The 23052-nt window shown below is 44.5% G+C and overlaps 2 protein-coding genes across 21 annotated transcripts in view; one reads left to right on the plus strand and one right to left on the minus strand.

The window, feature by feature from the left end:
• Window positions 1–3268, plus strand: part of OSBPL1A (oxysterol binding protein like 1A) — a 228127-nt gene extending 224859 nt beyond the window's left edge. For all 9 annotated transcript variants that reach the window (XM_025429282.3, XM_035718484.2, XM_025429284.3 and 6 more), the window contains one exon: window positions 2037–3268. In XM_025429282.3, the coding sequence (XP_025285067.1) occupies window positions 2037–2139 (103 nt within the window). In that variant the 3' untranslated portion in view covers window positions 2140–3268. The remainder of the gene's footprint in view (window positions 1–2036) is intronic.
• A 379-nt stretch (window positions 3269–3647) lies between these two features.
• On the minus strand, window positions 3648–19462 carry CABYR (calcium binding tyrosine phosphorylation regulated). 12 transcript variants are annotated; one of them, XM_049112822.1, is made up of 7 exons: window positions 19325–19406; window positions 18149–18309; window positions 16615–16787; window positions 16462–16515; window positions 7597–8865; window positions 5053–5638; window positions 3648–3737 (listed from the first exon to the last, which is right to left on the minus strand). In XM_049112822.1, exons 3-6 carry the CDS (start codon window positions 16760–16762, stop codon window positions 5058–5060), a joined length of 2052 nt encoding a protein of 683 aa, XP_048968779.1. In that variant the 5' UTR covers window positions 16763–16787; window positions 18149–18309; window positions 19325–19406; the 3' UTR covers window positions 3648–3737; window positions 5053–5057. The 12 variants fall into 12 exon arrangements, with proteins under 12 accessions (XP_048968779.1, XP_048968778.1, XP_025285074.1 ...); XM_049112821.1 differs by having other exon boundaries at window positions 7597–8868; window positions 19325–19399; XM_025429289.3 differs by lacking the exon at window positions 18149–18309 and having other exon boundaries at window positions 7597–8868; window positions 19325–19462.
• Between the last annotated feature and the right edge of the window lie 3590 nt (window positions 19463–23052).

Below are 23052 nucleotides of genomic sequence, written 5' to 3' on the forward strand. Positions count from 1 at the left end.
GGACTGATGATGGGTTTGAACGGCATTGTTCAGCTGGAGGTGGGGCAGGGTGGCTTGTAGAGGAACAATTTCTGCTAGAGAAATCAAACCCAGAAACTTGTAAAATCTCTCCCCAGTCCCTCCACACTCAAAGCTGGCATTCCTGCTCAGTTTCACTCGAAGAGAGTCTAGGCTCCAGAATTTTTCAGGCTATAAACTATGGTTCCTGCTTATGAGAATGCCTGCTTGCAATCCTGATCTACTTTCCTCGAGGAACCCTAGAGGAATCCTCACTACGATGTGAGATGCGGGGAAGGAGTGGACGGGCTGATGAGGGGGACAGGATTGCAGGGAGGTGGGTGAGGCAAGGAGGTGAAAATGTTGGCGGCGTTGTCTCCCTGACAGTCCAAGCGGCGTGCAGAATTCATACTTGATAGAATGCTGTTTTCCTGATACCCACAGACTCCGTAGACCCAAAAATATTGAGTAAAAGGTGGTAGGTAGCAAAGAAATCTTAACCCTCCTCTGTCCTCTTACCCATGCTTGTCTCAAATGTTTGAGTTTAGAAAGACAAATCAACTAGACTTTTTATGTGGGGAGGGGTGTGATGAGAGCAGCAGGTTTCCAGACCTGCGAACTGGCAGTTGAAGGAAACTCTAATCCTGTGCATCAGACCATTGACTCAGAGGTGCTCATCTCTGGTACCGTGTTTGGACTCTGTCCATGAGCATGCGGCCTGCAAGAGCGAGCCTGCAGGTGCAGACGTGGTTTCTAGAGAACTTTGCTTGCCCACGGAACATGGTCTGAGTTAGTTTTCATTACCTCGATTTTGATTTGCCTGCTTTTCTGAAGTGCTTGACTTTGCCAACCCTAACTGCAAAAGTGCTTTTACTGATTGGACTTTGGAGACCAAAAGGAGTGTAACTATGTATTTCATATTATTAGAATTTTCTGACTTCGATCAAATAATGGTTTTTTAATATATTTCCAGTCTGGTTAACCTTGGTCATTTAAAGTAGACTTAACTTTTCTAATTAGGAAAAAGTCCCAGAAGCTAAATAGAGACTTTAGATATTAATATTCTAGAAAATGTGGTCTAATGGGCATTTACTGTGTAATCCTTCAAGGAATCTGCCTGATGTGAAGCATTTTTTTTCTCCTCAGGTGTTTTGTGCTGCTGTAGGGATAATAGCATTTGGGACTTAACCCAACATATCTAACCTCATTTTAAAAGTTAAAAACAATGTTATAAGTAGTTTATTTGGAAAGAATGGCAAAGACCTGTGAAACTTTCACAAATGTTACTTTGAAAATATGATGCACTTTTAATTGCGAGCCATTATCTGAAGGAATCTGCGACTGTGGGAACTGGGTGGATTTTTAAAGGACAAGGCAGTGAAGAGGGCAGCTCTCTGCAGGATTAAAGACGGACCCGGATGTTAACAGCTAGTACAGCCTAAGAAGCCGTATTAGCATGGGGAAGACAGAGACCCAGGAAGATTAGGAGTAATTTCAGTGGATTAGGTGGAGCATAGTATATTTGAAAAATCATGGGCTTTAATCGTGGGCTTTAAAGTCAAGTTTAAGTTTGCTGTTATTTACTAGCTTGAGCAAATTATGTAACTTCTCTGACATTCCACTCCTGCTTTGAGTTTAAGGGGCATTAGGTATATTGTAAAAGTTTGCTTCCTTATCCTAATTCCTTGCCAAAAACAAAACAAAAAATCCCTTCTGCTGGAAAATAAGGAATGGGGCTGGAAGACGATTTATCCGTCCAGCCCCCCCCCCCCAACCCCCCCCCCCCCCCGCAGAAGATCCTACTTCTATTGAGTACAATTACCAAATGCTGTGGAAAAATCCATAAGCCTTTTGTGTGGTGTCATTACATCTTCCGGGATATTCTGCATAGGTGCTCTCTAGAAACCGTAGGACTTCTTTGCAAGTCTCTTTGGAAATCCCGGTCTCAAGAGTGAAACAATTGCTGTGGTGGCTGATGAAGTCACAGGAACCCTGTGCCTTCAGTTCCCTCATCGGTCTTGTTCTTTCTCTCTCAACAGGTGGTTCCACCAAGGCCCCAACCCCTACAATGGAGCACAGGACTGGCTCTACTCGGGCAGCTACTGGGACAGAAACTATTTCAATCTGCCTGACATTTATTAAACTGCAGATGGGTCAGGGTGTTTGGCTAATCTACAAATAAGTCTTAAAAAATAAGTCTTAAACCTATGTTTTTAAAGTTTTTTCTTGGTTTCTACTCATCTTTTAGAAAAGAAAAAACCTGCTCATGAGATAACTTGCATTTCACCCAACGAAAGTAGGGCATAAGGTGATATACTGGTGATGAAAGTCAGGGAAAAAAATGGGTAATTTCACTATCCAAAGAGACTTACTGATTTGGAATTCTATTTTATAAAGGTGAGAGAAACTGTGTAGAGAATATGCTTTCTATGGTTGCTGTTGCCATATTTACTGAAGGTTTATACCCAACTGTTAACTTTAGCTTTATGGAATTCTATAGTAATCCCAAATCAAGTTATTTTGAATATTTTTATGCCGTCATGCTTGAATGTTTTAGATGTAACTTTGAAAATGTTTAGAACTCTTCTATACAATGTTTATGTGCTCAAATGCAGAGAAGGTTATGTCATTTTGTAAAGACTGCGTTAAAAAGATGGCTTTTCTTCACACTAACCCCCTCCATTACTCCATTACCCTTTCCCACCTCCAAAAAGAAAAATTACCTGAATAGTCAGGTGTTCCTGATTTCAAAATTCTAAAGAATTAAACTGGAAAAAGGTATTTCTTTTAGTGCTCTAAATTTACTTTTACAATTTTCTGTAATCAAGGTCCTTAGAATTAAAAGGTGTTTGAACGTTGGTATAAAATCTAGCAATTCACATAAAGACCCTAGAAATAGATTCTAGTCACCATCATTACATAATGACAAACCTTTTTAAATGCTTCAACTTTGTGGCAAATGCCACTGGAGACATTAAGTTGCACTCATGTATTATAAGTACCAAACTATATAAAAGGAGGTCTTGTGCATTTCAAGTTTGCAAGGCACCTGTGTACTTAAAATATGTATGGAGACTACTGTACAGTAGCTTTGCCCCTTTAATTGGGGTACATTAGTCTTAACGATATTTACCCACCCAACCCCAGACTGAGATCTTGCTCTAGGGGGCTCTAGGTAGCTGCCAGTAAATTATTTTAATTGCTGTCTTGAAGTTAACAAGTGTTATAATGAAATAATCTACCTGATGCTAAATAAAGGCTTTAGAATGTTCCTCAAAAGTGTGATTTCTTAAACTTCCAAATCTAATGTTGGCAGTCACTATGATCCTCAGTTACCGAGTATCCTTGCAAAGAAGTCCTTGTGCTGCTGCCATCTGCAGGGCCACAGAGCCCCCCGAGCAGCTGGCACTTGGCGAGTGTTCCTGGGTCAGTGCGGCATTCTCGGGGTGCTCCGGCGTCTGCCTGGGGGAGTGCAAACCCAGAGTCGCCAGGCAGAAATACCCGCCTGGAAGCCGAGTCAACTGCTAGAAAGTGGGAGTTTTTCTCCTGCAGCACCTGCAGAGTCGGAAAAGGCTACATGAGTCTGAAAAGATTGAAGGCCGCCTGTGTAATCGGTTAGATTTCCTAAGTTAGAAAATAAGAGCACAAGGTTTTATGCTTGCATGAAGTTTATTGACAAAGTACGTTCGGGTGGCAGACTCCACCTTGAACGTTGGCTCAGACGGTGGTGGTTTCAGCATCTGTTAGGAATGTAAATAGTGAATTGTTTAATCACGAAACTGAACGTGTAAAACGAGGGGCAGATCAGAAATGCGAGGTCTACCCTCCCATTACTAAATGCTCATCAATTTAGCTGCACCTTTGCATGAAATACCCCAGCATTTCACGCTGGAAACAACCATTTTGACAATTCCACCTCCTGGCAAGTAGGAGGGGCACAGACCCGACACTGGAGAACTGAGTTACCTCCTCAGCTACCGTCACTGTGGTGCTTGAGCCTGCCCGTGGAGGAAATCTAGCTTTGGCCATTAGATGTTCAGCTTGAAATTTGCACAAATCGTCTGAAGTAACCAAACTCATTGGTGTGTGGGTTTGACATTTGCATTATACCTGCTTAACTCCTTTTCCTGCTTCCTCTGGTGACCTCCTCCTGCCTTCCAGGGCAGTCCTTCTTCTGGCTTCCGGCTGTGCTTTCCACCCCCGCTGTATCTCCTGAGGCTACATACGGTCCCCTCTTTGCTGCACCCACACGTCCTCCTAGGTGCTGTTCCCAGCTCCTCCCCACCCATCTCATCTTGGCCTCCCTGCTGTGGCTCAGTAGTCCTACTCTGTGGGCTCCCTGTGGGGCTGGGTCCTTCCTGGGACTCAGGGGTCAGTTGACCTCTGGGCCTGAACGCCCTATAAAGGAGAGCCTGTGTCAGCATCTTGTTTTCCTCACTGCCCACACACGGGATAGGGCCTGAAGTAGTAGGTGGGTAATTTGTGAGAGAAAATGGCCTGATCCAGTTAATCCCAGTTGTTTTTGTTCCTTAGGGTGTTTCCAACCTGCCCATCCTATAGTAACTCTTCCCTCTCAAGAGGAAACAGATGCTACGTGATTGGGGGGGGGAACTCCCCCACATCTTTAACCTCTCACCTTTCTCTCCACTTGGCCCCAGTACTTGCATCTGGCTTCTGCTCCTAGCCACCCCTTAACATGCCAGTCAACTTATAAAGTTCCTATGGAAGGTCTGTCTTTCTTATAAAACCATCCCTTTTTAGCACCTTCCCGGGGGGCTAGGTGAAGAACCAGGTATTCAAAGGTGATTGAGTGGATGGATTCATGTCTCAGGCACCAAGTCCTTGGTGTGAGTCGTCCTGGTGCAGTACACCTGCTGTGCATTTCTTGGTAATTGGGGGTAATGAACTTGGAGAGGATAACCACATCAAATTTGAGTATACCCTATCTCCTTGCACATCTCAGTTCAATTTCTGTAAATACCTCTAGCTCCCGGTCAACAAATCAAACTACTAGTGTGTTAAGGCCCACATGTTACGGTAGGAAAATTTACCTACCAGTTTTAAGTTTCTGCTCTGCGAACATGGGCAGTAGTCACGGTTATTTCTCCAGCAATACCGTAACTTCCAAAGGGAGTACGTTTGTCACCAGATCCTGAACCTTTTTTGGCTACATCTACTGGGAATGCAACAGAAAGAAAACTGGGGACATCTTGTCCACTTGTAGGAGGACTACCATTCTGGGGGTTTGGGCTATGTTTCTGGAATTTCTGATCTGCAGGAACAGCAATGGGTACTTGTATTGCAGCGTATCTCTTCAAGGCATCTGACTGAGAAACAACAGCATGTCCAGGAAGAGGTTTCCAATCCTGGGCTTCCTGAACATTCGAGCCTACTAAAATAAAAGGTGGGGCACTGGTCTTCTTGCTGTCATCCATCATCACGTAAGTTGGAGAAGTAACTTTCGGTGGCTGCTGCAGAAACTGTGGATCCTTAGGATTAGATAAATAGAGGGTTGCTTGGGGGAAAGGCCCAGGTGCAGGTGGCGGTGATGGGCGACTCTGTTGATTCATATCAGTTAGACAATAAAGGGTCCACATGTTAGAGTATGGTGGTGGTTGTCCTGCTTCGCTTGCTGCTATGGCTATAAAAAAACAAAACAAAATTTGCAGGCATTAAAGGTCGGTCTCTGTATCAGGCACTATGCACAGAAATGTCTTTGTAAGTTTTCTTTACATATAAACAAATGGCTGTGGTAGTAACATGTGCCATAAAGCATGCTAGAGAGAGGCTAAATCCTGTTTGGTAATGTGAAAGAAGCGAGGCTGTCTACTGCTGGAAAGCGAGAACAGTGTCGTGCTAGCAGGTGGCAGGGGCACTGGAGTTGTGGCTGAAGCAGCAGTGTCATCCGAAGCTGCCGGTCCCAGGGGCGCCCACATGCAGGACGTGGAGGATCCGCAGTTGGGGCTTTACCAAAAGAACCAATTGAAGTGTGTGTGAAGCCACTGAAAAAGTGTTAATGCATCTGCATGGTGACTTTTCCTTTACTAGAGAAGTCTGCACAGGGCATCCTCTTTTGGTCACATCCGTCCGTTATCTCTGGCCCTTCACAGGCCCATAATCTCATGTTAATTTGTCACCACACACAGAACATCGCATACTCCAGGACTCAGAACCCCAGAGAAGATCCCCTTTAGGCAAAACTTGAAATCATAGGTCCTGGGTGGCAGTACAAGGCTGGTTGGTCCCCAAGGGGTTAAGAAAAAAGAGGCCTAGGTAGTGCCATCCTTCTACATAACACCAAGGAAGCTATGATGGCAAGTCTGACCTGCCTAATGAAGGCTGTCTTGGAGCACCGAGTCCCAGAAGATGGGATGGAGGAGAAGCTGCACTTGGCTCAAATTGAGCTGAGTTCACCTTTTGAACGCTGGGCCAAGCATCCCTGGTACAGCTTTTCTTCCCCAGAAAAGAGCCGAACACTATGCACATGATTAATGGGAAGTTTTCAGTAGCTTCAGATACCATCAATTGAGCCTTCCACAAGCCAGTTACAAAACAGAACAAGCCAAACCATCTGTTTGAAATCTCCATGTAGTGCTTTAGAAAAAAAGGCGAGGCGCTGAGGAGCCAGAACTTGGGATGCCAGTGCCACTTCGCCACAAGTGTCGTGCCCGTCCCGCACACTAGCTCCCAACGCTGCCCTAGGCCTTTTCAGTTGTGCAAAACCCCATCACACTGCCAGACAGAATTTGATCCCAAAACACCTGCTCTGGTAACACTTGACCATTCTGGCTCTGGGAAGAGTCCAAGTTGAGAGTGTTTCTGCAAAACGAATGGGGGAGGTTGGCTCCATCTATCCCTCAAGGGGGGGGGGCAGATCAGACTCCTTAATTAGATGGAGGGAGAGATCAGGCCAGGTCTGTGTCATGGGCAAGCCCCGGCAATACCAGCAGCCCGGCCAGCAGCGGAGACCAGTCCCCTCAGCCACTCTGGCACCTGGCTGGCTTTCCTGCTGCTGCCACGCCGATGCTTATCCATGTGACAGAAGTGCAGCCAACCTGTCCAATCCACCCAGCTATGAAGCTGCCCCCGCGGCCACAGGAGCTCTCCCCAGGCCAGGAGCCAGGGCCCTGACCAGCTCCCCACACCCAGTTGCAGAGCTCTCCAGCTGCAATGCGAAAGCAGGGGCGACACACCACCATGTCTCTGCGGATGGCGTTGTGTGGTTGGATTTTACACTCACAAGCGACTGATTTCAAACCAACACCCCCCAACTGGCGTTCACAGCAGAATATTCGGATCACAGATTTTGTGCCTGACAGCAGGCGCTCAAGGTTTTTCACTCCAGGTGGTATGTCCGAAAGTGATAGGTGACCCAGCTTTGAAGCCAGGCTTTGGTGCTGTCGCTTTAAGATCACTCCTCTCCTAAGAGTAAAATCTCAACTACAACAAAGCCTTTAAATAGGTTTGCCGTTTTAAAAACTATTGTGAATAAAGCCTTTTGACCAACTTGTAGAGAGCCTTGAACCTCAGTGGTTACCTGAAATATAGAGGTCACCTGAAAATGGAATTTGTTACTTTGTAAACATTGGATTTTCTTACCTGGCTTCATCAAACCTTGTTCAAGTGCTGCTTCCAGTTCTGGTTCGAGCTCAGGTTCAGTAAGACCTTCTGGAACAGGAGTGGGGCTACCACCAGCTGCCCTTACAGATGCAGCCGAGAGCACTGCTGTAGCAGCTTCCCCAGAGAGCACGAGTTTGCCCTCCATCTCCTGGGCTGCAGAGCTTCCCTGGGACTCCTCCTGCCCCGAGTTGCCAGGAACTAGGGCAGTGAACTCCACTTCAAGATGCAGTGGTTTTTCAGAGCCGACTGCTTTGGTGGAGCCCCCTGCATCCGGGAATTGTGCAGGCTGACCTTTCAAAGAGGTGTCAGAGAACAGAACTGATGCTTCTGCCTCCATATGTACTGAGGAATAGTGTGATTCCACCTCCAACTGTGCAAGACTTACAGAACCTACGGTTTTTTCAGACATGCCTGTGTCGCGTGCTACAGGTATGGGACTATCTGGTGGCTCATTTTCTTTAAGGGAAGCAACGTGATCGGTAAAAGGGATAACTATGTGTTCTGGTATTTGCTCGACATAAGTAACTCCTTCAGTCACAGGCTCATTGTTATAGATGGATGAAACATGAACAAATGATATGACCTCAATATCAGCCTGCAAAGGGACTTCGGGAGCTTGATCGTAAGCAGGAGGGTCTTGTTCATCCTGCAAGGGGAAGGAGGAAGCCGTTGTTGGTTCAGCTTCATCGTCTTTAGGTTTAGGACCCAAATCTACATGGACAGATGTTTGGCTCAGAACCTGCAGGGCTACAACCTCTGCGGAATACACAGTGGGAATGGCCACCTTGGCATCTTCGGCAGCCTCTGAACTCAGCACCTCCTCAGAAAAAACAGGCATACTTGTTGCCACATCCACCATTAAAACGTCAGACTGATCAGAATGAGTAGATGAAACATTACCTAACATCTGAGCAGCAAACTGAGCTGGGTCAGCTGGCACATAAGCAAACTCTTGTGAGACAGGTGCTGGAGATGGTGAGGAGGGTGGGGTCACAGCCTTAGGGGTAGATGGTTTCGGGCTGCCACCACAGGCTGCTTCGGGGGTCTCCTCGGGCTCCAGGAGCACCTCTGCGTGAACTGATGGGAACTGAGTGGTTTTGTTCATTAACAGTGGTCCAGCTATATTGTCCTCCTCTGTGTCCGTAGATTTCTCCATCCGTGTAGGTTCTTGGGAAACTACAGATGTTTCTACCTGTTCTTCCATACATTCTGGTTTCTTCTCTTGTGTCGTTCCTTCTGACCACTTCTCTACTAAAAGAGCCAGATGGGTTAATAAGCATAAATCCCTCCCACCACCACCACTACCACCACCACCACCACCACCACATTTTAGAGCAGTAATAGGCTGCACATTCAGATGTCAATATGCATACAAGAGAGTTTTGCTTAATTTCCCAATACCTGATTGTGTGGGTAATGAAACTTCCCTGTCTTTATCCACTTGGAAGACACCCCAGTTCATTTCCTCAGAAATCAGTGACTCAGTGACAAAACGAGTAATCAGATACCCTTTGGCTGGTCGGCGGCGTCAGGGGAAAGACCATATTAACTCCGCCCAGAACTAAGGAAGCTGAAAACCTCCATGTGAAAAGCTTCTCATCTAAACTTCTCCACAAACCCAAGGGTTTGCGGGTGGGAAGACTTCAAAACTGAGCAATAAGTGATCTAATCTTCATCTAATAGAACAGCTTATTAATTAAACACATGCTGTCATGTTAATAAAAGCAGTCCTCAAGAAAACTGGTATATAAAATTTAACAATGAATGGGAAAACTTGGGGGCCTAGAGGATATTTTGACATTAGGAAACATCGTATAGTCTAACCTAAAACTGGTAGCACTTGCTGGTGAGGTGTGATCACGCAGCAGCCAACGTCATACTGACCCAGACAAGAGGGGCAGGAAGAGAATTCCGGATCTCTAAGTGGACTCAGCAAATCCTCAGGCATGAGGACCTTCCCATGGCCTGGGAGGTCAAGACCGCTGATGACCTAGAAGGACTCCGAGGGTGGAGAAACTGCTCTGAAATCCTTGTCTCCACTCAGCACCTGCTTGGTCCACTCAGCACCACGCCTGTCTGACCACCTCAGGCCTTCCTCGGCACACGCTCTCACAGCTGCTTGCTCTCCTGAGGATTTTCTCTTGGGAAGCATTTCCCCAATATAATGAAATTGGCAGAAAAGCAGAAAGTAGGTGTTTCAGCTCTGTCCTTACTCCTCGCACACTGTCTTTATTCCTTGGCTGTGACTTTCCTGGGGTCTCACTGCAGCACCAGGACTTCACAAGCCTCTTCATGTCCGCTGGGCCTAAACCCCCTGCCCCCGACAGCACCCCACTTCTGAAATCCCCACTCGGCTTCTCCACTAAGCCTCCTCCATACACTAGCAGCGCAGGAGTTGGCCAGCAACCCAAAGGAAACGGCTTTGCAGACTTTGGGGAGATCCTTCTCTGCCAACACTCCCCTCACTGATACTTTGGTGCCCAAATCCCAGCCAGATTAGTAGCCCTGAACTCTACTTCTCCATTTTTTTCTTCCCAGACACACTTCTACTCTGCTTGGCCTCCCTTTCCCTGTGTAAGAATTTGAAAAATGCTGCTAGGGTGAAGAGAGGGGCTCACTTTCTGTGAATTCCTTCTCCCAAGGGCCCAGGCACTGGACTTTGTTTTATATAATTGCTCTAGCTTTTATGATGGTTGATGAAAGGAGGCTAAGTGTGATTTCAGCCCCTCCATCATAGCTGACAGTGAAATCGCTCTTCCTCCACTGACTTTGACCTAGCACAGCATCTGGCAATGGGTATGAATTTAAAGATTTGTTGAATGAAATAATGAACTGGACTTTATAGATAGGTAGAATTTGAAAGGTGCATAGGAGCTCCTGGAGAGGGAAGTAGCATAAACCAAAAACCAGATGATGACAAGTTATCAGTCTGGTATACAATGAGAGACAGGATTGCAAAGGTAGAGTAGCTGCAAATTGCAGAAAGCTTTGTTCACACGGCAGGGTCTTAGAGAGGGATAAAAAATTTAGGTGCTATGACAGACTTGTCAGAATGCATTACTTTATTTGCATTAAAATGCTTGTTTCCAAATGGCAAAATTTATTTGATCATGCCCAAGCATCAGATTTCTCTTAAGTAAAACTGTAATGATGTCACCTACTTATAAAGTCACTTTAGTTGACAAAATACATTGGGAGTACCTAGGACAAAACAGGTATACATATGTCTCATTTTGTTGTACTTAATTTCAATTTGCAAATACTACCGTTTTACAAACTGAAGGTTTGTGGCAGCTCTATGTCAAGCAAGACCGACTGGCTGTTCCCCTAGCTCTCTCCCTCCCCTGTGTCTTCTAGTAGAGGCATCACTCCTATTACTGGGCCCTGGGTGTTAGGCCCTGACTTTGCTGTATTTATTGAAGTATTTCCACTTTGTAAAAAATGTGGCCTGTTATTTCCTGGGAGATCCCCTTCCTAATTTGGTCCTCTTTAGCATCTGAGGCCTAGCTGCCAATTTTTATTTAGTCCTAGTGTGTAGTGTGTAGCCCTATTCCCTGGGCTACGACAATATTGAAATTAGGCCAAACAAGAACCCTACAATGGCCTTTAGAAGTGTTCAAGTGAAAGGAAGAGCCGCATATCTCTCTCTTTTAAATCAAAAGCTTGAAATGATTAAGCTTAATAAGGAAGGTATGTGAAAACTTAGGCCAGAAGCTAGGCATCATATGCCAACCAGTTAGACAAGTTGTGGACACAAAGAAAAAGTTCTTGAAGGAAATTGAAAGTACTAACCCAGTGAACACACAAATGCTAAGCAAAATAGCCTTGTTGCTGACATGGATAAGGTTTGAGTGGTCTGGATAGAAGATCAAACCAGCCATAATATTCCCTTCAGCCAAAGCCTAACCCAGAGCAAGGCCGTGACTCTTCAATTCCATGAAAGCTGAGAGAGGTGAGGAAGCTGCAGGAGAAAGGTCTGAAGCTGTAAGCAGAGGGTGGGTCATGAGGTTTAAGGAGAGAAGCTGTCTCCATGACATCAAAGTACAAGGCAGAGCAGCAAGTGCTGATGGAGAAGCTGCAGCAAGTGACCCAGAAGATCTGAGATTAATAAAGGTGACTACACTAAACAGATTTTCAATGCAGACAAAACATTCTTATATTAGATGATATCATCTAGGACTTTCACAGCTACAGAGGAGATGTCAATGCCTGGCTTCAAAGCTCCAGAGGACAGGCTGGCTCTCTTGTTAGGGGCTAATGCAGCTGGTGACTGTAGGTTAAAGCCAATGCTCGGATTCTGAAAATCCTAGGGCTCTTGAAAATTATGTTAAATCTACTTAGCCTGTGCTCTACAAATGGAACAACAAAACCTGGATGACATCATGTCTGTTTATACCATGGTTTACTGAATAGTTTAAACCCACTGTTGAGACCTGCTGCTCAGAAAAAAAGATTCCTTTCAAAATACTACTGCTCAAAAAAAAAAAAAAAAAAACACAAAATACTACTGCTCATTGACAATGCACCTGGTCACCCAAGAGCTCTGATGGAGATGTACAACGAGAGGTACAATCATATGCTAATACATCAATACTACAGTCTATGGATCAAGAAGTAATTTCAAGTCTCATTATTTAAGAAACACATTTTGTAAGGCTAGAGTTGTAAAAGATAAGGATTCCTCCAATGGATCTGGGTAAAGTCAGTGGAAATTCTGGAAAGGATTCACCACTCCAGATTCCACTAAAAACATTTGAGATTCATGGGAAGAGGTCAAGTGATCAACATTAACAGGCATCTGGAAGAAGTTGATTCCAGCCCTCACAGATGACTTGGAGGGGTTCCAGACTTCAGTGGAGGAAGTCCCTGCAGATGTGGTGGAAACAGCAAAAGAACTAGAATTAGGAGAGGAGCCTGAGGATGCGGCTGAACTGCTGCAAGCTCATGATAAAACCTGAACAGATGGGGAGTTCCTCTAATGGATGAGCAAGGAAAGTCCTCTCTTAAGATGGAATCTACAATCCTGGTGAAGATGCTGTGAAGATTGTTGAAATGACAACAAAGGATTTACAGTAGTCTATAAACTTAGTTGATCGAGCAGCAGCAGGGGCTGAAAAGATGGACTCTAATTTTGAAAGTTCTGTCGGCAAAATGCTATCACCCAGCATTCATGCTGCAGAGAAATCATGAAAGGAAGTATCAAGATCATTCATGAAAGGAAGTATCATTTGGTGCAGCAAGCGTCACTGATGTCTTCTTTCAAGAAACTGCCACAGATGCAGCCACCACCCTGACTGGTCAGCAGCCACCAATATCAAAGCATGTCTCTGGAAGCTCAGATGGTAGTTAGCATTTTTAGAAATAAGTATTTTTTTAAATTAAGGTATGTAAACTGGTTTTTGACATAATGCTATTGCACACTTAGTAAACCACAGTGTAGTATAAACATAACTTTTATATTCACTGGGAAACCAAAAGAATTCACTTAACTGATTTTATTGCAATATTTGCTTTATTGTGGTGGTCTGGACCTGAACCCCACTATCTCCAAGGTATGCTTGTACTTGATAATTCCATTCCTTTCTTTTCCTACCTGTGACATAGTAAGTGGCAGAACTTAGATCATTTTTTTTTTTTACCCTAAAATATCACCCGAGTTTCTAAAATCCCAATTAATGATTCTGTTCTACGAAGAAACTCTCTTGAGAGGACTGAAAAATGGGGGTGCTTTCACTGATTCATATGGTAAGATCTGTTTCATCAAATTGCAGAAAAACAAGAGGATCCAAGGAAGTTTCACCAGCACGTGCTGCTTTGGAAATGGGCACGTGCAGGCCAATGGGTCAGATGCCACAGTGGAGGCCTGGACAGAGCCAGGAACCAACCTAAAGATCCCAGGCTCTGGAAAATGGGGGAAGCAGTGACGGAATAGAGAAGTAAGGAAAGTTTGCTCTCGTGTCTGGTTCTTTTCCTCCTTCCTCTCCCATCATGAATTTACATGAATTTTTAAAGGCACGGGGAGATGGATAAATACCACTGGTCCTATAAAGAAGCCCACCAAAAATGGGCTTCCTTCCAAGAAAAATCCAGGATAAAGTGTTAAAACAAATGATATGTGCAGGAATATAATGTGAACATAAAACAAAGGTCTTTCAGGCTCACATCTGATAACTGGGAGATGAGTGGGGATTAATGCAGCAGGAATGGGAGTGAACCTTTGCCTCACATTATTACCAAGAGCTAATACCTGCTGCTGCGTTAAGGTTGACCTTACCTCATGCTGAAGAGACTGAAAGACCAGAATAAGGGTCAGTTGACATATTCCTCAAAGAAAGGTCCATGTTCCCATACTGCAAATTACAGGAAGCCTAGGACAGCCACATTCCTTGGGACCAACAGAGCACGTAGGGTATTACAGACGCCACCATCCATACTTAACACTGGGATCCAATTAAAGGAAGTGTATTTAGAGGAAAGAGAAGATGCCACTTGTTCTACCCACTTTTTTATTGTACAGAACTGGACAACCATGCAGCCAAATTTACTCAGCACTCCCACAGGAATAGTTGAGGAACTGAACCAGTCAGAAGGTAGGAGGATGTCACTCAGGGGAGAAAATGCCCTACCAAATGGAAACTTTATGCTGTATATCCCTCGATAGTCCCTCTGCAGCCCAGACTTCTGCTTTCCTGGATATAGATGGACTTGAGTAGTCTCTATGACAGGACCTAAGTTAATGAACACTGTCATTAAGAAACCAGTTGGTATGACAATAAAAAGAAAGACGAATGAGCCAAACTGGTATAAGACAGTAACAATGAACTCTATTTTCGGGTCATCTAGTCATACCTTCATGTTACCTACCCATTTCCCCTGTAAATTAGAAAACAAGGCAATGTTCACTTCTACTCTACTACCAAAGACCAATCTATGTCTACAGCCATACTGTGAACTGACTTTTAGGATTAACTGCATGTTATGTAAATTGCCTTGGTATTTGTAGTTACTGGAAGAGAAAAACATTTATCTCCCTCTCTTTACCTCTGCCAAAAGTAGATCTGTTCCATTAGTTCAGTCTGTTAATTAAACTAATCTGCATTAATTTAGTCCACTTGTAAGCTGAATGGTGGGTAGGTTCCTCAGTAAACAAATTAGCCTCAAAAGCTACCCGTTAGTTACCTCCCACCATAAAGATTCACCAACTTTACCACCATTCTCCAACACAGGAAGCCTACTCAATCCCAGGCCTCTCAAACATAGCTCCTGGTATAGAGGGCATGAGTACAAAGCCCATAATAACCCTGACTTCTTGGGAAACCAGCCTAATAGGGAAAAGGAGAGTGGTCAGTGTTCTAAGAGCACCTGTCTGTATATCCTGCTAGTGGTAAGCAAATCCCAGACCTGTGTCCCAGGGTAAGCTGAGAATGCCATCAGGGCCCTGCAGGGAAGCAGCCAGACTAGAGAGCAAAACATTCCTGAACTACAGCGATTCACTCTCCTGCTCCTTCAAATGCTGACTCTTGCTAGTTTTAGTTTTGTTTGGTTTTGGGTAGGTCTTTCACCATAGATCCAAATCCTCAATTCTTACATTTTCCTAGATTCTACTCCTGGCTTCTCCCTAGCTTGATTATGTTATATATTGGCACACCAAACTGTCAGAGTGTAAAAGTGGCTCAAACTGGTACGCCTGGGTGGCTCAGTGGTTGAACACCTGACCTGCCTCTGCCTAGCTCAGGGCGTGATCCCAAGGTCCCGGGATCGAGTCCCACATCGGGCTCGCTGCATGGAGCCTGCTTCTCTTGTCTCTGCCTCTCTCTCTCTCTCAAGAATAAATAAAATCTTAAAAAAAAAAAAAGTGGCTCAAACTCACTGATCCTACCTTTTATTTTCCTACAGTCATTCCAAAATATTGGCCAACCAATGCAGCAAAAATTATTTCATTATTTCCCTCACTGTCACAAGTCTCCATTTTCTCCATAAAATTCTGCCAGTTTCTTCTTACCATTCTTCTAGATGTGTATGCCTGTCCTTGGGATGACCAATTTATCCCACTTTGCTTTGGTGATCTTCTTGAACAGTCACCATATAAACTTTGCCTTTCTCTTTCTCCCTGTCTTTTTTCATTGCTCCTCTACCAATGCAGTTTCATGTTCTCATGTTCACATAGGCATTTACACATATACCCATAAAACACAACTTTTCTGAGCAGATGGACGGCCCTTGGTGACAGAGATGGATTGGAGAAGACCACTTTCCAGGAAAAACGTATCTCTTAACTACCTAGAAACTCTTGGAACAGAAAAGATGGTCACTAACACCTAACTGATCTCTTGCCCTGCAACTGGACTGCAGTTAACCTATCACAGGGAGGGAAAAAGGAAAAAGGATGTGTCTTTGCTTAATAAAAAAAAATCTTCCGAGTATTTATGCAAGTTTCCTGAATAGTGTATCTCATTATAGTTTGAGTCTTTATTACAACAATATCCAATTTTCTTCAAAGTTCAGTGTACTTTCCTAAAGACAGGAATACTGGAAAGGGTGTGAGGCATAGTTTATACACACTGTTAGAGGTCTCATTGGACCAGATGGTTTGCAGAAGATGAGTTTTTCCTATTTTTGTCTTTTAGAGATTTAAAATCCTCCAAACTGTCAGTCTCCAGATTAAAAAAAAAAAAAAACGGATCAAATAACTAATCACATCAGTATGATCAAAGTATGGGCATCATTCTTAAGCTTGGACCTATGGTAATAATGATGCAATAATTTATAACTAGAACGTATGGTAATAATGATGCAATAATTTATAACTAGTATCACTGAATTGTTACCACTTGTGGTACTTACCTTTAATCTGATGAAATTGTTTAACAAGATCTTTTATATCCAGAGAAGTATTCCCTGAGGGAATAAATACAGGAAATTAGATACATAAAATGCCCAATTTAAAATGCCTTCCTTTTCAAAGCAACAAATATATAATCTAAAGGAATAACAAACCTTCTCTAAATACAATAAGTTCTTTAAAATAAACTGCTGCGAACTGGGTGATGTTTGGTGGATTAATTTTAAGAATGGCTCTGCTGACTCCCTCGAGCAGAGTCTTGAGGCCATAAGGTACGACAAGTCTGGGCTTTGAAGAAATCATTTTGGCAGGATGTCTGTAATCTCAACTATAATGAAGAAAAACAAGGTCTTATAAATAGTATGTTTTTTATTAAAATGTTTATTAATTAACTATAGTTTCTAAGAATAAACCTCTTATTGAAATTATTAGCTTGTGTTCTAATCTCTAGGCATTTATTGTAGCAAAAATGGGCTAATTCTTAACAGTAGTTTACACACACACACACACACACACACTCTACCAATAACTTATTATGTGCAGATGAGCAATATGGTACTATTAAAGAAACCCATGGGAAAAGCCCTGCCAAGAATTCTAGGATAATATTAAAAACAAAGATGGAAAAACCAACCAAACAAAACTTATTCCTGCAAAATTCAGTAAATATTTCATACAGAAGTTCAAGAAAAATAAATCAAGCTCATGTGTCTGTGTCTAAACAACATCCTTCCAAACTACATGGGCACCGGCTTCTCTGTGCCTTCATCAAACAGAATAGCATAATAGGGTTTCTATAAGAAAATGTCTTTTTTCCTTGTTTTTCTAACTCTATCCCTGGACACACTGCTCATCTTTCAGTATATCATTTTTAGCTCTAAATGTAATTTTAACATTAATCAGAATAAGTTACTTGTGGTCACACCATCCACTGCCATATGTCCATCTTTCTCTTCTCATATCCTCCTTTAACCTCTACCTTAGTTTTCCCCTCCCCCCCAAACTCCTGCCTTTCTGAATTTTAAGTGGTACCAAAGGTATTGCATAGTCTAACCTGTAATGCTCAAGAGTTGGAGAGGTTGCCATCCCAAACTGTGTGTGTGTATTGTTCCATTGCAGAAAATGGTTTAAGGTTTATAAATACATGTAAAGAACAAAATTATTTAAGGAAATGAGTTTAGCGGTAAGGAAAAAAGTATGGTAGAAAAAATACAGGTTAGTGTAGGACAAGCCATAAGTCCTACAATAGAGATGGGCTGTCAAATCAACTCCTGAGCTACCGAGCAACCATCAGAAGATAGGAAAACAGCCGGCTAAATGATTCGGGTTTCCTGAGGGAAAAAAGAACAAATCAGTTGCCTGGAAGAATCACAGGTATTCTGAACACTGAGACCCAGGAGAAATTTCTCCAATGAATTTTCATCAAGGGGAGAATAGTGCGATATAATGAATCATGTCAACAACATCCCTACAGTAGAGAGAGTAAGGAGTTTCACGGGGCTAAGCTGCGCAGCTGAGTTACAGCAATTATTCAAGGGGCCAACCTCTAATAAAAAGTCAGGTGTTAGCAAAATGCTGGATGCCTAAAAGTACCCTTCGTCTTCCCCAAGCTCAAGGAAGAAATAAATACTGGCCAAAGCAAACCCTCTGAGCACATTAAGAGTATTGAATCCTTTAACGAAGACCTACTTTTAGGGACGCCTGGGAGGCTCGATGGTTTAGTGCCTGCCTTTGGCCCCGGGGTGTGATCCCGGAGACCTGGGATTGAGTCCCGCATTGGGCTCTCTGCTTGGAGCCTGCTTCTCCCCTTGCCTGGGTCTCTGCCTCGCTCTCCCACGAACAAATAAAATCTTTATTTAAAAAAGAAAACCTACTTTTAGAGTAGAAGTCAACAGGACCTTTACTGAATTAAATCTTTAAAAAAAAATTTTTTTTCACATTTTCTTGGTATAAAATTTGTATTGAACTTAAGTATCTTAAAAAAAAAAAAAAAAAAAAACAACTCCTGGCCTAGGTCTGGCAGGCCAACATGCTAAAAGTCAAGGGCCATAGGCAGGAAGTGTAATGTATGTATGACCCGTAAATGTAAACTATTTGTGTGTATCGTTTTTCCCAGTGCACAGTCTGCCCTCCAGCGCGGGCAGGGAAGTCTGCTTGGAGAAGCGGCTTACGAGCGGCCAACATGGAGCTACCGACACTCCCCGGAGGAGGCAGTTAGCGGTCGACGCTCCCAGCCGCGGGGAGAACGGCCGTCCCGTGATCCTATTGGCTGTCGCCCTCCGCGCCCCGCCCCCGCCCCGCCCCGCCCCGCCCCCGCCCGGCTCTGGGCGGGGCCGGCGCACCTCGGCCGCGTGCCGAGAACGGTCCTGAGCAGGCGGAGACGCGCCGGGACGCCCCGCAGGGCTACGCCGACTCCCACAACACGCTGGCGGCTGCTTTCCCACGACAGCCTAATTCTTCCCACGTCCCTCCTTTAAAGAGTCTCTGTCAAAATCCAGCTTTAGGACCCGGGCCCCCGCGCTGAGCCGCGAACTTCGTTTCACCCGCTCCCCTCAGGGCGCCTAACGCCCGAGCGGGACCACAGGGCTGCAGGCCCGGGGCGCGCGGGGGGGAGGGGGGCTTCCGAGCCACTGGCTCCCTCAGGACCTACGCGGCCGGCTGGGGTCTGCGTCGTTCGCCCCCGGCTCCGCGTCCACCAGCCCAAGAGGCGAAGGGGCCGGCCGGCCGCCGCCCCTCCCCACCGGCCTCCCACCCCGGGGCCCTCCGCCTTCCCCAGCACTGGAGGAACCGTCCGCCGAGCCCGACGCGCGAGGCGCCCCGAGGGGCCGCAGGCCGTACGGGGCCTCTTCGCCAGACGCGCCCCACCTTCTCCTTTCCGGCTACGCTCCCAAGAGCTTCCTCGTTGCCCCCTTGCCGGCGGCTCCTGTAGGAGCCCGCGCTCCCAGCGGCCCTTTATACCCCTGCGGACGTCAGGGCGTGCGTCACAAAGCCCCTCCCTCCCGCGGAGGGCTCGGGCGGCCACGGCGGGGGGGCGGGGCCTCGGCGCCCCCAGCCAATGGGGAGCCGGGCTGGACAAAGGCGGGGAACTCCGTGGGCCGGGCCGGCGCGCCCCGCCTTTTCTGGGAGAATAGAAACGGGCGAAGGGGACCCCGGCGTCTGCAAACGGCCCGCAGTCGGCCCAGACGAGCGAGACCTCGCTTTTGCTCGCTCAGCGTAAAAATAAGAGCTACGGTAGAAGGAAAGATGGAGATTCTTGGCAGTCCTTGTCGGCAGCGCCTCACCTCGCCACCCGGGTCCCCACCCCAACGGGGTTACTCTCTTCAGTCATCTTTTCGAAGAACGACTTGTCACGGGATACACAACACACGCGAGTGTAAGGAGGACGAAGCATTTCATGCAACATGGTACTTTTCTTTGGGAAGATCCCCTGCGGAAAGAGAATTTGGCACGAGCCCCGCAGCTTCCAGGGCCCGTTGGTAACCCGGGTCTTGCAAGACCTCGGGCACAGCGTCCCCCGAAGCCGCCGCGGCCGCAGCAGGTGGCCTTTCAGGCGGGCTCTGCGCGCTTGCCCAGTTCAGCTCCCCGGGCTGGGCTGGGCTGGGCTGGGCGTTCCCCCAGCACCGTAATCCCATGACGACCGCATTCCAAACAGGCTTCCCTGAAATCCATTTTCAAATATTTAAGAAGCAAGAACCACTGGAACTCAACCATCAAATTACATCTTCAGGGCACCTATCTGAGAAAAACACTTTTTTAAAAAAGCCCTCAGGAAACAGGCTTGCAGAGCTCTTCAAAGTTAAGACGCTCTCACTCTCATGAATAAATAAAATCTTAAAAAAAAAAAGTTAAGACGCAATGTTGAGGCCCTGGTCTACATCTATGCTGCACAGAACACTTTGTACGGATATTCATTCATCCATACACTAATGACTGAGTGTCCCTTATGTGGCAGACAGGCTCCCTCTTCTCATGAGGATTAGATTTTAAAAGGAGAAATGCTAATTTTTTTACTTTGAACGTGATGCTAGGTCTGCAGATTTTTTTTTTTTTTTCTTCATCACTACCCCCAGCCCTACTTTGGTAGATATAAGTGAAATGAAGCAGTCATGATTTCTGATAAGTTTGGTTCATTATACATTTAACACTCAAAGAAACTGACCTACTAAAAACCCCAAGTATAAACCCCATTTATAGTGTCTTTGGGAATTAAAGACATTTATGCTTGTAGAGCAGAACCTTGACAGGCCATCTTGGACACACAGGTGTTAGGTGTTGTGCAGAACATCTGCAACTCAGGTCAAGCCCTCACTCCACATTTCTTCAATAACTGTTTTGTCCAACTTCCTCTGAAATGCAAACTGTTAGTGAAAACATTTAACCCAAAACTTTCAAACCACCATTTGCTGCTTTAATTTCAAAAACTCCCAATGACCTCATATAGTTTTACCTTCTTCCCTTTCAGTCCACTAGGGATCTAAAGGCAAAATGCAAATCTACTTTGTTCTCCATTGTTCCCCTGCTCCCCATCCTTACTTTACAGAAGTTTAAGGTTTTTGGTGTGACCTCTGCAAAATTCAAATCTTATTTGGTCCATTTTCACCAGACTACATCCTTCTTTAAAACTCAGCTCAGGAGGGGCACCTGGGTAGCTCACTTGATTAAACTTCTGCCTTTGGTTCAGGTCATGATCCCAGCCTAGGGCTGAGTCAGCAGGTTCCCTGCTCTGTGGGGAGCCTGCTTCTGCCCTTCCCCCTGCTTTTGCTCTCTCTCAAATAAATAAAATCTTTAAAACAAAAACACTCAGCTCCAGAATCTCCTACTTTAGAAAGCCAGTGGGTGAGAAGCATTTCCTCAGTAGCCCCCATGATAATACATTGTATGAGCATAGCCTTGCTATAGAATTCTTTGTGTTGGACTCTTCTCTTAGATTTGTAAAATACTTAGCAAAAGATGATAACCTAGGGCAGCATTTCTCTAATTTAGACCACCTGCATTCAAATCATTTTTAGGAGCTTGTTAAAAATGCCCTCCTAAGCTGTACCTGGTACCTACTGAATCAGAATCTCAAAGGAGGGCTAATTTGTAAAACCAGAATTTGTGAACCCCTGGGCTGTGGTTGGAGAACGTGTAACCCAGAGCTCACCCAGTTAAAATACCCCAGGCAACGAGGAGCTACAACTTAGTCCCCTTGCTAGTTTTCACAAAGCCAAGTACAATGTGCACTGGATGATTTACACTTTACAGAAGAAGGGACCAACTTCCCATTCTCCTCTCCCAACCCTCACCACCCGCCATCCTTTTCTTTCTGGATTTCCTTTTCCTAGCTTCTAAGTCTCCTCCCTCTACTATGTGTCTTCTTGGGATGATCTGAACTTAACCATTTTTTTTCCTACAAAATACATCACCAACAGCATTCTAAACAGTGTACGAAATACCAAACAGTACATCATGACTATGAATGTGTATCTTCATAAGTACAGAGCCATATTTGTACACTTCCCACTATAATTTGCTTAAGGAAGCAATCGACTAGGAAAGTTATACAGCAAAGAAATACATGTGATTTTAAAAATCAGATAGGTCCTTTTAGCTGGCAGAAATATAAAAGTGCAGATTCTATAAATAATTGACTTGTACAATATGCAACAATAAATTCCTAATTCTCAATGATCTCTGAAATACTTCTTCACTTGGCCAAGTACTTAGCTATCATGTGCTAAAATCCAAAGGCCCCTAACCTAACAACAACAACAAAAAATCTTAAATGTTTTCACCACATAGGTACATATATTACATTATTAGACCATGCCTCCAAAGTGTGTCAAATTATAAATGTGTTCAGAGTACATAAATATACATCAGAGATCTTTCTCCTCATAGGCAAAATCTAATACAAAAATACATTTGACACTCATAAATTAGAAGATCCATTTGAGAGCCTCCAAAATAGAACTGGGGAAGTAGGGCATGATGCCAACAAAGCACACATAGATGCAAATTGTTCCGGTTATATGATTATTTTCTTCATCCGAGAGGGGGAAAGAGCAATTTACACCAAGCTAAGTTTCCAGGCAAATCACAGTTCACAGGCTGGATAAATCAAGGCACGCAGGCCAGAAAAAGGTCATGAATTACTCAACTCAAAAATGTACTCAGACTTCAGTCTGTCTAATGGTATCATATACCTGCACTGTGGTTTGTTATTTTAGAGACTTTAGAATCATCATCTACACCCCATCTCCATACTCTACCACCTTGTTAACGGACATAAACCACAAGGGTTATCCTGCACCAAACATAGGAGACTGTTTATAAACAAACCTCCTCTTTGACTATTGAAGTGGTGTGGTAAAGCTGTCTTCAGTTAAGTGAAGTGGACACAAACTTATTTGAAATCCTGAAGTCTCTCTAGAGATATACAAATAAATATTTAAAGTAGTTAATGTAGGAAAAACTTCTTTTAAATTTTAAAGTACAGGGCTTTATATAATCTTTGAATACTGAGTAATAGTTCAAACAATATTTGAACTATTGCTGAAAATAATAGTAAAATTCAAGTAAGTATGAGCTGAGCAAGAGCTTCAGGATGCAAA

The sequence above is a fragment of the Canis lupus genome, chromosome 7 (genome assembly GCF_003254725.2).
Source record: "Canis lupus dingo isolate Sandy chromosome 7, ASM325472v2, whole genome shotgun sequence".
NCBI lineage: Eukaryota > Metazoa > Chordata > Mammalia > Carnivora > Canidae > Canis > Canis lupus.